Source organism: Aptenodytes forsteri, unplaced genomic scaffold (assembly GCF_000699145.1).
Source record: "Aptenodytes forsteri isolate BGI_AS27 unplaced genomic scaffold, ASM69914v1 Scaffold200, whole genome shotgun sequence".
NCBI lineage: Eukaryota > Metazoa > Chordata > Aves > Sphenisciformes > Spheniscidae > Aptenodytes > Aptenodytes forsteri.
In genome coordinates, this window is record NW_008796187.1 from 2,233,955 (window position 1) to 2,247,935 (window position 13,981).

Below are 13,981 nucleotides of genomic sequence, written 5' to 3' on the forward strand. Positions count from 1 at the left end.
GTTTTAATTTAATTAAAATAGCAATGCAGTGTGTAATTGCTCCAAATGTTTTTTCTTCTTGAATTTATAATGGACTTATAAAATTATATAATTTTATAATATATATTTATATATAAAATTATAGAATTTTATACAATAAAACCTATTACTTGTGTGCTTTTATCTCAAATTTCATTTTTCGTTTAACACTGATGTTAACCGCCTATAGACTTATTCTCAAAACTGGTACAGTAAGGTTAATAACCTGTTTACGTTGAAAATTCAAGTTAACCTTACTTCACAAATAGGCTGAGAAAGATGCCTCTTTCACAGTCCCCTCGAAAGAAAGCTTGGGCAGTGCATGTCTACAGGGTTACTATTTCAAAATACAGACGCCAGCGCTGTCGGTAGCACAAATGATGTTAGCAGCTCTCTGAAGCCTTTTACTTCTCTGTTGCAGCTTCTTTTCTAAGCTCACAGTGTCTCTTCAGCCTTCTTTAAGCAGAGAGCAAACCTGTCTCCTCTCGGGGCTCCAGAGGTACTTTTTTTTTTTCCCTGCCTTCTGTTTCTTTCCCAATTTGTCTCTATCTGGTGAGCACAAATGAACTACATGTCTTGTGGCAAAGCACAAGCCTGGAGCTGCGAAAGCCTCTTTCCTGGCTAGAGAAGTAGAGAGTGTAAAATTGGAAGAAACCCAAAAATATTTCTGTCTAAGATAAGGCCTTTTTGGCCATTGTTTGTCATTTGTGCTGACAGGGCAAAAGAAGTTCAAGTTTAAAATAAGCCCGACTGGAAAATACTGTCCTTTCTAAATTTCCTTTTCTGCCTTTTTTTCAGGAGATGTTCATTTTCCCTATCCCAGTTTTTTAGCTTTGGCAAACATTTTCTTTGCACTCATTTCATTTTTACCAGTTATGCAAAAATTCAACCTCCAGATTCATAATTAAAGTTCATGGTATTCAATTCACATTTAAAATGACACTGAGGTATTAATTCTGCACATAGAGAAGAAACTTGTTTTCCGCACTTCGTTACTGGCTCTAAAGCAAGAAGAGAATTAAATGTTAGTATTAGGATTCCTCTTCTTGAGGCAGTTGTATTTTCTCCCAACGTTTGCACGTTTGCCTGTGCCACATACATCAGCGCTGGAGGTGTGCTGTGCATTTAACTACGCCGTGCATGCTGCAGCGCCTCGGGTTACCCAAAGGTTGTGTCGCATCCTGTGGCGCTCCATACCCTAATATAGCCTGACATTATGCTTTGACTCATCACGTTAGATTAGGTACGCCGTGTGTGCCCATACATGAGAGGATGTTTTTGTGCCGTACAGTTACCATAGATCGGAAGAGTTGGTGTTAAATTAAATGTTGGATGTGATCTCAAATGTTCAAGCTTCCTGGATCAGTGCGGTGGCCTCATGCCGAAGGAAATAAATCAGCAGCATACTAACGATGTATTCTTCTCTCTAGGCAAGCTGACGCAGGGGCCCTGAGGGAAAACCCACGGGAGAAGAGGGATCAGCTGGACCAGAATTTAGACCACAAGTGGAAGGCATCTGTCAGACCTTTGCATGTGCGAGAGCCTACAGTTCTGCTTCATGAGAGCCGGGGGAGGTCTGGGACATTGCCTAGTGATTACCGATACTCTCAGGAAAACGTGAACGAGAAGAGCAAGGATCGTAGCCTGCCTCATCTCCCCTGCTCTGAGCCACAGACCTTGAACGAGAACCACTCCTGTCTGTCCCGGGGCAAAGGAGAGGAAAACCATAGGGTAGAGTCGGCGCTGCTGAACAAGAAGCGTGGACCTGCTCCTCAGAGGCCGCCACCGCCTAAAAGAGATAAATACAAGCGACCGGATAATTCTGCACCGTCGCTCGGCGCCTCTTCTGAATCTCTGCTGGTAGTGCCCAGCCGGCCCTTTCCGTCCTCGTCCCCCAGCTCTGCTGAAGTATTTGCCAGTCACTCCTCTCTCTGTCAGAGTCCTGCAGCTTTCAATGGAAAACTGAAGAGTGCTAATCCACAGCAGCTCCAGCAAGCATCATCCACGGAGAATGTTTGTCAGCACTTAGAAGAAAAAACGCACCTTAGGTCTGAGTCTGTATTATCTTCCAAGTATCGGTATCTTCAAAAACCTGGCATGGAGACATCAAGGTCCCCTTCTCCTCAGTTTGCACCGCAGAAGCTCACTGATAAACCTCCTGTGTCCTTACAGGATGAGAACCCCACCAGGTACTAGATGTAACTCCTTTACTATTTTATTAACACTCTTTGCCTAGTTAGACCTTATTAATGGTTGACTGTTCATTTTCTTTACTAAAAGCACATCCTTTGGGTTCATTAAGCATGAGCCATTGCAGCATGTCCTAAAGAGACCTAAGACTTGTGTGAAATTCCAATTGGTACCATTAAAGTCCTTCAGCTGGTCTGTGGTTTCTTTTAGTTGACTGACGCTGCTCAGGTGTTACAGCTGGTAGTTAGTAGAAAATGAAAGGGATGGATTCAGATGGATTTTCCACTGTAAGTCTGGGCGAAATCAGAAGACTCCCTGTTATCATTTCCCCCACCTGAGTCTGAATATGAGTATGAATTGGTGTAGGGACAAAGCAGATGTGGGAAGGGAAGCTGTATCCTTTGTGACAACATCAGACTCCCTCTCCCTGTTATCATTTCCCCCACCCGAGTCTGAATATGAATTGGTGTAGGGACAAAGCAGATGTGGGAAGGGAAGCTGTATCCTTTGTGACAACATCTGTTTTGAAAGCGCACACAGTAAGGTACACTGCCAAATCATGACTGTTTTCAGGTTGCTTTTACAATGAAACGTGGCACTCCAGGTAGTCTGCAGAGGGGTCCACAGCACTGTTTGTGTTGAGATGGGCTGAAGATTCAGCAGGAGGACGTCAGTCCTTTCCCAGGCTAGATAAACTCAGAATTAGACAAACCGACTGAAATTAATTGATTGCTGTGTCTGTCATATGCTGCTAACATCATAAAAGGTTATTCTCCCACAAGATAACAAACTCTTCCAGGAAACTCAGGAATCCTTGTTTTCATAAATCCTTCAGCACTATAATTCATGGTTAAAGAATGAAAACAAAACCTCGGAGCTGAATGAATGCAGAGGTTGCTTCGCTGAGCAAAAGTAGTTGGAATAACTTTTCTCTGCTGTAATGTAAATAGTTGAATAGACTCAATCATGCTGTTTTCCAGTGTGCCTTATGACATAGAAAACATAAATCACTTTTTTTTTCCTAAACATGCCTTGATACTTTTTCTCTTATAACCAGAGGGAAAAAAATGAGATTTCATCCTGCAGTGTGTTTAACATGAAGTAATACAGTTTACTATGAAAAGTGCAACATGTCATGTGAACCCTAGCATCTGTGTGCAAAGGTAGATGACAGTAATGACTTCCTTAATGTAGTGCTTTGACTTCCTTAATGTATTGCTTTATGGATAGATACTAAGGATGCATAGAAAGCTAATTGTATTTGTCCTTCCTTCTTACTAAGTTTTAATGTAGAAGTGAGCACTGAGGTGTGCCTAATTATATGCCCATATCTGAATGATAATACACTTATCCTGCAAATCTTTTGTTACCATTTAAAATTCTTAAGCCCAGACAGCTCTTGTTTGTGAACCATGTATTGTCCTCAGTTAATAATTACATTACTCAATAAAACAGGTATAGCAAAAAATGAAAGACATGCAGGCCATACCTCTGAACCTTCTATATGGTATTTACTATATGGAATTTATTTCATATGAGTAAAATATGTCAAGCAGATTTATCTTAATATGCAATTAATTAGATCTGGCTTATTAATTCTGTTGGCTCCTTGCATATGAGCCAGTTTGCATGCTGTGGGCAGCTAATGTTTGATGATGTCACCATGTAGCTGTTCACTCTTCTTTAAGAAAGGTGTCTTGTTTATCAACAGGATAAACTGAGTGAGCGTGTAGGGTTTCGTGCAGCGTTTTAGGTAGAACAATGTAGTGTGGAGAAATATTGGTGGTGTGCAGAACCCAGCTATTTCTAAAGACAACTGTTTAGCAATAATAAAGATGAAAAGAGTGCATCAGTAGATGTGCATCAGTAGATTTCCAGTAAACGTACTCTCAGGTCAAGGAGTGACTGTGCTCGTGGTTGGAGTAAAGCTTCGTAATGGCCACAAGCAGAGTTGCTGCAAGTCAAAATTTCATGCCACAGTTCCACAAATGGAAAACCTTCAGAAATCAGGAGGATAGTGATTGCAGAAACAGAATTTCTGTTGCACCTGGTGTTGAACTGTCTCTGCTCTGACTGAAATCAGTTGTCTTGATGATGCCTTAAGTATCTGGAAAATCTTTTACTAGGCTGAGAGGAATGTACTCAGAGATCTCAAAACAGATACCGGACATTTTAGGTAAAGAATTGCAGTCAGCTCTTCCAGTTGCCCTACACACACTTATGCACGCATCTTGTATTTCCCCCAAATTCAAAAATGTGTTCTTCTTCACAGTCCAGTGGAGTCCAAAAGATGTGGGCTTTAGTTAAAAACAAACAAAAGAAAGGGTCGGGGGCAGTGGCGGGCCTCTGCCCAGCTCTGCTGCAGCCAGGAGGAGAGCCCGTGTCTGCAGGCAGGGAGCTGGGGCTGAGCGGCAGACACAGGAGCGAGCTCTTTAAAATGACAGTTGCCTTAAATGAAAACACCTCGACCGAATGGGATTGGGGGGGTTCAGCATGGGCTGGAAAACCTGCCCCCAAAGTTGGATCAGTGTGCCAAAGCATGTCTGCAAAGCACTTGAGGAAAGTAAATACCTATTGGGAGGCTTGCACGTTCATTTCAAAGCAAATACACCTTTAAAATATAAGATGATACTTCTGAAAATTGTGAAGTCAAACAGATTTTGCTATTCCCTACGAAAGAAAAGTGCAGGACAACAAAGTATAAGTTTATTTTTAAGGAAAGTGACACACCCACACTTAGAGGAGAAGAGCCGTAGTATGTCTTGCTCACTTATCTGAAAGGCGGCAAGCAACCCAGCCAGATGAAACCAGATATTTTAGCTAGTAGGCAATGTTCCTTTACTTTTTGTAGAGCTTCCAAACCCACATTATGACAATAATTTTAAACTTTCTGCAAACTCAAAACCACCAAACTAGACTTCAGTTTCTTATATGGTTTACATATAGTACAGATGTTTCAGTAATGTTATTTAACATGTTATTGTCCAATTTAAAAATCTAAGTTAGCCTCCCCTTTAAATAGCTTGCCTTAGTGAATGTCCGAGGTGACCCTTTGTGCTATGCAGTACAGAATTTTTGCTATAAGCTTCCCTTAAAAGGAGCATCCAGAATTGTGTGTTATCCTCTTCAGTGGCTGGTTTCTCTCCTTTAAGTAGAAAACTAGGACACTGTGGTGGGATCTGTTTATTAAATTTCTGTATCTTGTGTGAAATTTTACAAATACAGATTTTTTTTTTTTTAATCATGTAATTAAGTTTTGAATGATTTCCAGGTTTTCCATGTGTGATTATTTGTTATTCTTGTAGCTCAGCAAAGACCTAGCCTGCAGGATGCTTCCATCTGGTCTGTTGTCTCTTCCCTTGGAAGAGCTGGGAATTGATGTGAGGGCATCACAAACTCCCCAGGCAGCTAAGCCGCCTGTCAGGCCAAAAGCTGAGGCCACTGTTGGATCTGTGTGAAGCAATGAGGTCGAGCTCGAGGTGTGTTTTCATCCGTATGTGTGGCAGCAAAGGGGTAAAAGGCGGTTCAGCAGCACTGTCTCAAATCTGGGGCCTGGCTGCTGAGATTGGACCCTCAAGTTCATGGAAACAAACAGAAGTCCTGTACCGTGAGTGTCGCACAAGGCTGATGTTAGGATTACTTACAAATGAACTAATGCTATTTGAAGTGCATGGGCAGAATAGGGTTTGAGATACAGTGCAAGGAATATTCCGTTACCTAGATCTCTTATCTACCTTTTTTCATGTTTGGGCTTCCCTTCTGATTTACAGATAAGAATTGAGGTGTAAGGTTCTTCCATTTCTAAACATGAATTTTCCTTATTTTCCAGAATTGAAAGGGTTATAGACAACAATACTACAGTGAAAATGGTTCCCATCAAGATAGTTCATTCTGAGAGCAGCGCAGAGAAGGAGAGTCGGCAAAGTCTTGTCAGTACTATGGAGCCTCCTGCTTTACCCAGTGGTTTGGAAAAGGACCAAATTAAAACACTCAGCACTTCTGAGCAATCCTATTCACGATTCTGTGCTTACACCAGGCAAGGTGTAGAGCCAGAGCCAGAAGCCAGAACCAAACCAGCTGACCCTCAACCAGCTGAAGAACCTGGGAGCAACTTGAAGGACAGCAGTGCTGCCACGCCAGCAGTCAGCTATGTAAAGGCCAAAGAGAAGACCTTTGAAGACTGGAAGTCAGAGGAACTAGCCAGAGAGATTGTGGGAAGAGATAAATCTCTGGCAGACATACTAGATCCTAATGTGAAAATAAAAACAACAATGGATCTGATGGTTGGAATATTCCCTAAAGATGAACACCTCCTAGAAGAAGCTCAGCAGCGCAGGAAGCTCCTGCCAAAAGTTCCTTCTCCAAAAATTTCAGAGGAGAAGTGAGTATTACTTTCTGTAGGCCAGTGGTTCCTTGTAAGCTGCTGTCCAAAGTGTGTCAGTTTTCCTAGGGGACTGAAGGTGAAGATCTTCCTGCTGTTGCGGTTTGGGGCTTTTCTAAGACTTTTCCATTAGAATAGCAGTCAAGCATAATACTGCTAACGGTACCATTAATGACAGAAAAAGAATGGTGTTGTACAATACGAAAAGTTTCCCAAGACCTGCTTGAAAACTGTTTGTCTGAGAACTTAAGGAATAATTAACTTCTCCCATGTCATAGTGATTAGATATTTTACCGAGATCATCCGGTCTAGTAACTGCATAGAGAAGGAACAATATTTTAGCCTTTTTTATGTGATGAAAATTTACAAAGGCAACTTGAAGTGGGCATGAGGCATTTCCTGGAAGTGAATGAGAACAAAGTAAGAAAAGATTTAAATTTCATCAATGCTGATGTTCTGTGGGTCTTTTGTTTTCTTGATATGAGTTATCAAATTAAGTTGTAGCCTTCTCGAGCAGTTCACGTGTAATTCCATAATCAAAGATGAATACTTATGTTGTAGTATCCCGCATTTGGCAGTCTGAAAGGATACTCTCTATGCCAACTGAGGTCTTTGCACTACTTAGTAAAATGTAATTTTACATTTGGTTTCTAGCTGAGATACCTTAGGTCCATTTCACTCATTGTAATGGGGAAAGGTCTTCTGCACTACTTCAGTTCTAGCTTTTCGTAGGCATGTGCTGAGTTCACACAAATTTTCTTCACAACCAGTATGTATTTATCCTATTTCCATAGGTAATGGCTTTCTGTTGAACCCTCTGCTTGCTTGGTGAAATGATGGCTCTAAAAGATTGTCCTTTCTTTTCAGTGATTAGGGTGTCAAGGCAGTTAATGAAAGTTTTGACTTTTTTACCAGGAAAGAGGAGCAGAGTGCGCCGTCTGCCATCTCCCTGACAACCAGTTCTACTTACTACAGCACATCTGCACCGAAGGCAGAGCTGCTGATTAAAATGAAGGACATGCAGGAGCAGCAGCAACAGCAGCAGAGCGAGGATGACTCTGAAGATGAGCTGGATCATGACTTGTCAGAAAAGAAGGTAAAAGACATTTCTAAAAGTGTAATGGGAGGCTCTCGGTTGCGTGCATTTCAATAACTGTGAATTTGCTAGGTAAACAGCCCTAAGTAAAAGGCCTTCTAGATGTACAGGATCACTTGGAAAATCAGCCTGTGTTTTTTTTTTTTTTTTGGGGGGGGGGGATTGTTAAGTGTCCTACTGTGAATTTAGAAACAGTATGTGCTTTTTGCAGCTTGATACAAGCTTGATACTCCCAAGGGGAGTTTTGGGGAGGTTATTTTCAAATACTGTTTTCCATTTGAGATTTTAGTGTATTTCTCTCACTTCCTATATATAAAGAAACAGTAGTGCTTATGTATCCCACTGTAACTGGTGGTGGTTTTAGTTGCTCCATCTTTTTGAAATTTAGGTCCAGGATTTGGGTTTGTCATGAGAGAGAGAGGAAAAAACACATACACTGCCACCCACACCCCCTTTTTTTGTTTGTTTGTTTTCATGAGCAACAAACCACTTTGCCCTCTATTTCTCCTACCTCCCAAATTAATAACAGTAGTGGTGGGAGACAGCTAATCAGCTTGGTGGATTCAGTGGAAGTTACTCATTATAAGGGAGGCAGTCTTCTCCACTCTTGTTCATCCCCATCCTTTGGTGTTTTATTTCTGGTTTAAGGTCAACATAATCCCCTAGGTATTAAAATGATGATATAATGACATTTCTGTGGTTTGAGAAAGTGTTGTCCTATGTTAAAATCATCACACTCATCTCATTAGTGATTTGGCACAAAATATTTTAATCGTAGTTCCCACTACGGCTAAGCTGGAGGAAATGGTCTGCTGATCAATTAAAGTGATGTAGTTTAACTCTGTTTACCTAAGCCAGTAATGCAGTGGTGTGCAAGTCTTTTCTGTTAAAGTCAGCTTTCTGCTTAATAATCAACTGCCAGGGTGCATTTGGTAATCCAGTCCCAAAGAAATGTCTTTTAATTAAATATTAGGAATATATTTAGTCGCTAAGAATGAGAGGTTCCTTAGGAGATTCCCACCTCTGGTTCAGTGCAGGAGTGGATGCCACTGCATTTGAGGGGGCTGTAGTGTTTTCTGTTACCGCTCTGCTTATTTTTTTTTCTCCCTCAGCCTTCCCTCCTTCCCTCTGCCCCCACTGCATCGCACAGTTCAATACGGCGTGCACTGCCGGGGGCATGGTGTGGCTGCAGCGGGAGAGCTGCTCTTACCCTCTCGCCAGAGAGCCGCTGAATCCAACAGCTGTACTACTTAGACAAATTAAGGATTTCACTGCATTTGGAATAATTTGGGTTTATCTGGTGCCACACGACAGTCACGTTCATTGTTTTTGCTAGAATTAGTTTCCTTCTCATTAATTATCGAGTGTATGTATAGGGCGGGTGTTATAATTAAACCTTTCTTGTTTGCCCAACAAACTAAATACTAAAACTTTTATAAGCAAAAGTGCCATTTATTTGTGTTGGTGTCTGTTAACAGGAAAATCATGTTCACCTTTTACATACTCCTCCCTCCATCCCGCCAGCCCCAGTATACACCACTAATCATATGAGAGAGGGAGTATTTCGTGAAGAGCTTTTAGCAGAGCTTCCCCATCTTCTTCTCTGAATATACATATTGTCATAGCCACGCACACATTGCTGCTTACTTTTCTCCCTGCTTCTTCACATGCGTTAGGATGCGAGCACTCAGTTCAGTGGGCTTTCATCTTGGATCTTGTCAGAAAATGTATAAAACTCATGGTAAGTGGGTCAAGGCATCTTTATAAAACAGCCAGAATATATAACTTGGCCCAGCTTCACATATTTGGCAACAGTTTAACAAGGGATCGTTAAGGACCTGAACACTTTAACAGCACACTTTACGACTTCAATTATTTTAGAGGAGGCATACGCCCAGAACCTGTTCCTCGATTCCTAGAAATCGGTCAGTTCTGTTATGAGATATCTTAATTGCAGTCCACTGTGGAATGATTGTAATATTTGTCGTTCTCTGCTCTGCAAACCAGAAATGTGTGGTGCTTTTTTTTTTTTCTTTTGAAATAAGTATAGGAAATTCATATAGAGTCGTTAATTTTATTTCTGTTCTTTTTAATTTGGGATGATCCCTGTATTCCCAGCTAGCAGGAATGGAATGTGTGTGTCATGTACTGAATTTAATGTAGGTTTACCACAACTATAAAATATTGAACAGATGTTGAAGACACTACAGGAGTGGGTTTTGGAGTAAGGAAAATCCATGTGTGGCCAAGTGTCTCCTTTGCCTTTAGGAAAGTTTCAGCAACTCCTGAAGAGTGTAAAAATAATTGAAGGAATGCCAAGTTTCTTCTGCTTTTAGGCCTGAATTTCATGTGAAATGGGGTGGTGAGCTGACAGCAGAGTAGTTTACATAAAGCATGCCAAGCAGTGAACCACCTGAGCAGCACTCTGCTAAGCTACTTTCTGTGTTGCTAGTCAGATCAGCAAGAATTACTGGAAAAAAGATGAGGTTTTGTTGTTTTCTTGTTTACTGGTACAGAATTCACAGCTATAAATTACTCATCTGCCAGTTTCAAGATGTAGATTCGAGCTCTTCTGGCTCAGTAGATATTGAATGTAATACAGGTTTTCTGCTGGTTAGCAAAAGCATGTAGTGAGCTCGCAGTTGCCGCATCCAAAGGCTGCTTCATCTGGGTAGGAAGCAATCAGTGATCATAATCCAGTTCTTAATAGATATGACAGTCTTAAAGAGGGGCGAGTACTTATGGCCTTCTCACCTGCAAAAGCGATCCTTTAGAGGCTAGCTTCAGCTGCTTGGGGACATCTAAATAGGATGCCACTGGGAAAATGGCTTTTTTTTTGTTTTTTAAAGAAAGAAACTTTATGAGAGCACTGATCTGGATTGTCAGACCAGATTGGTAAATGTTGAGCACTCGTATGGCTTTTTTTCATTCAAGAAAGTTGCAGCACAGCTGCAGAAGTGAAAAACTTGAGATAGTAACATAGAGCACAACAGCATCCTGTTGTGTTTCGCATGCTGAAACAGCAGCGTTGTGCATGTGCATGTCGTCTGAGGGAAACGAGAGCGTAGCACTGTGACCTACATAATCCAAATCAAACTGCATTTGCATTGAGAGAAGGGGGGAGAAAAATCAAATCCTACAGATTAATCAGTCAGTAAAGCAGGCATCTGTAGAACTGCTTACTACCTTAATCTCTTGGGCACCCAGACTGACAGATAACCCAAATCCAGATTAACCTGGCCTGAGTATATTAAATCAAAAAGGAGAAACCGGCCCAGATAATCCATGTGTTGAATTTCTGCCTTCAAAAAGGTTGTTAGATTTTCAGGGTGTAGTTGCTTTCTGTTAATATGGCAGACTTTTTTTTTTGTTGTTGTTCCCAAAATAAATTGGCAATGACTGTTCAGTGGCATCTGAGAGCGGAAGCTGCTATCAGTATGTTTCTCTGTAATCGTGAAGGCTTGTAATCAGATTTGCATTTAGAAAGCAGAATTGCTAAAGAATGTCATGAGTAACTTGTTTCAAAAAAAATTGAAGGGATGCTGTGGAAATAATGACTATTTTAAAGGATGTAATTTTCATTTAGAAGTTGTACTAAGAGGTGTATGTTTAGAGAACGCTTTGGGAATTTTTCTTACTTGAAATAAGCTGAATATTAAATAGGCATCTACACTTAAATTAGTGAGGCATTTTTAGGGTGTGATTCATCTCATGTTAGTGTGGACAACTAGCTGAACTGAGTTCCACCCCTTGTGCACAAGTGAAAGCTAATGGGCACGTAAGAACCAAGCCCTCTTGCCCAAACGCAGAGAGGTAGCCGGGCAGCACGGATGGAACACAGGTCACTGAGGGAGGAGATCTGGGTTCTCAGTCTGGCTCTGCTGGCGATGCACCTGACGTGCTTTTTCTAAGCCAGGGCATGTGCATACCAGGCAATGGGGGATTATACTAGAGAAAGCCCGACAGACTGCAGATGAGGTGGTATATTCACCTGGCATAGGACAGTGATAGCCAAAGATGCTTGTTTGGTCGTTTAGCAGAGCTACTTTGCACAGCTTCGCACAGGGCTGCTTTGTACAATACAGAAGTAGATTTTGTTCCCTCTTCTGTCCCACGGGGATGATGATTTCCCTACAGAAATGTTGTAAGGCAGTGTTAACGCTAAGATTTTCTGAGAGTGGAAGGACTACTATGGGATGTTAATATTATGCAGAAAGGAAGAAAAAGGTAGGCAGTGCCCTAGTTTTAACTGCATCATGTGGAAAATACAGGATTGTTTTCCTGGTACTGTTTATCTTCCTAAGTGTAGCTCTTCAGAAAGGTATTACGGACCTGGTATTTAGAGAGAAAAGGGTGCACTGTACTTTATGCTGCTCCATGGCAGGCTTTGAAGCTGTTCAAAGAAGAAGCAGGAATGCTTGCTGGGGCGGGGCGGGGGGAGTCCTTCATCTTTTGCCACAAAGGTAAATTGCTTTAACACAGGTGTCAAGCTGAGCATTGTAGACCTACATCCTGAACCTTAGAATCCAGAGGTATAGACCTTAAGCATATACTTAGGCATATATTTATTTGTAACGCAGTCATTGTCAAAGCCACGTGGGAGTTTCAATGTATTAAAATCCTAGATTTCTGACATGACTTTCAGAAGTGGGGAAAAATGCAGTAGTGCTAATAAATTCTCATCCCCTTTATTTTCCACAGCAAGAACTTATTGACAGCATCAGTAGGAAGCTGCAGGTGCTGAGGGAAGCACGGGAGACACTTCTGGAAGACATCCAAGCAAACAATATACTGGGGGAGGAGGTAGAGGCCATTGTGAAAGAAGTCTGCAAACCAAATGAGTTCGACAAATTCAAGATGTTTATCGGCGACCTTGACAAAGTGGTCAACCTCCTGCTGTCACTATCAGGTCGTCTGGCCCGGGTGGAAAATGCCCTTAATAACCTGGATGAAAATACCTCGCCAGAAGAACGGGTGAGAAAGGCCAATAATAATATCACTGCATTTAGTGAACCTGGTGTGGGGGTTTTTGCTTGGTTTTGTTTATCTAAATTGCAGAGCTCAAGATGAGGGATAGTGAATGGATAAATCTCATAAGGCCATTTTCTTTAGATTTCTTAAAACTTTTTGCCTTGCTTTTGCTTGCAATACTGAAACTACAAGTGGCTTGCTGAGAAAAAGTGGTGTTTTGGGGTGCAACATACTGGAAAACAGACTTCTTAGCAGAAGTTTAAAGAAAGAGGGGAACTACTGATAAGAGCATAAAAAGGAGGCAAACAAAAATACTCTTAACAATTCAAGATGGGAAAAGGAGTTTCACTTTGTGCTGTAGTACAGAAAGCTTAGACTTCTTCATACTCATCAAGGATCTTGATAAAAATCTGTAAGGTTGTTACAAAGAAAATGTTTCTCATCTACTACAGCTTCCTCCACAATGCCTAGCAAGGAACAAGAGCAAGAAATGACAGAAGGACAAGTCTTAAAAAAAAAAAAAAGGGGGGGGGGGGGGGGGGGGCAGATGTAAAAATTTCAGGAGTGTTCAAGGTGCTCTTACCTCATGGATCCCACCTCTGCTGGCAGCACTTTGTTTAGCTCCAACCATCAGGCCTTAGCTGGGAAGGAGATATCATCCGAAAAAAATGAGGTAAAGGAGCGGCGGGGGGGGGGGGCAGGAGGGAGGCATAGCAAAAAGAATTTTTTCAATAGAAAACATGTTTTACCCAAGCAGAATAGCTTGGTAGTGATGTGGAGGAATCCCAGCAGATGTAAAAATTTCAGGAGTGTTCAAGGTGCTCTTACCTCATGGATCCCACCTCTGCTGGCAGCACTTTGTTTAGCTCCAAATCCCATCAGGCCTTAGCTGGGAAGGAGATATCTAGCGATACAGATATGCACCAAAGAAGAGATGTAGACATGTGCGAAACTTAAAGGCTAAAATAAATAAAATAAAGAGAGAGGGCAGGGGGTGGGTATGTGTCAAGTGAGTTTAGCTGCTACAGTTAAATGAATGTGAAGTGGGATTTTTGGCTTGCAGCTGTGGACTGAAATGCCAGCAGTCCACCGAAGTGTTGTAACAGAATTTTTTCCACAGGCTGTGGATTCATAGAATCATAGAATAGTTTGGGTTGTAAGGGACCTTTAAAGGTCATCTAGTCCAACCCCCTGCAATGAGCAGGGACATCTTCAACTAGATCAGGTTGCTCAGAGCCCCGTCCAGCCTGACCTTGAATGTTTCCAGGGATGGGGCATCCACCACCTCTCGGGGCAACCTGTGCCAGTGTTTCACCACCCTCAGC

General features: G+C 41.7%; 1 protein-coding gene across 1 annotated transcript in view; it reads left to right on the forward strand.

The window, feature by feature from the left end:
* Positions 1–13,981, forward strand: part of SHROOM2 (shroom family member 2) — an 82,719-nt gene that overhangs the window by 60,517 nt on the left and 8,221 nt on the right. Inside the window, exons 6-9 of the mRNA XM_019474260.1 lie at positions 1,449–2,207; positions 6,038–6,589; positions 7,505–7,685; positions 12,387–12,659. Coding sequence (XP_019329805.1) covers positions 1,449–2,207; positions 6,038–6,589; positions 7,505–7,685; positions 12,387–12,659 — 1,765 coding nt within the window. The remainder of the gene's footprint in view (positions 1–1,448; positions 2,208–6,037; positions 6,590–7,504; positions 7,686–12,386; positions 12,660–13,981) is intronic.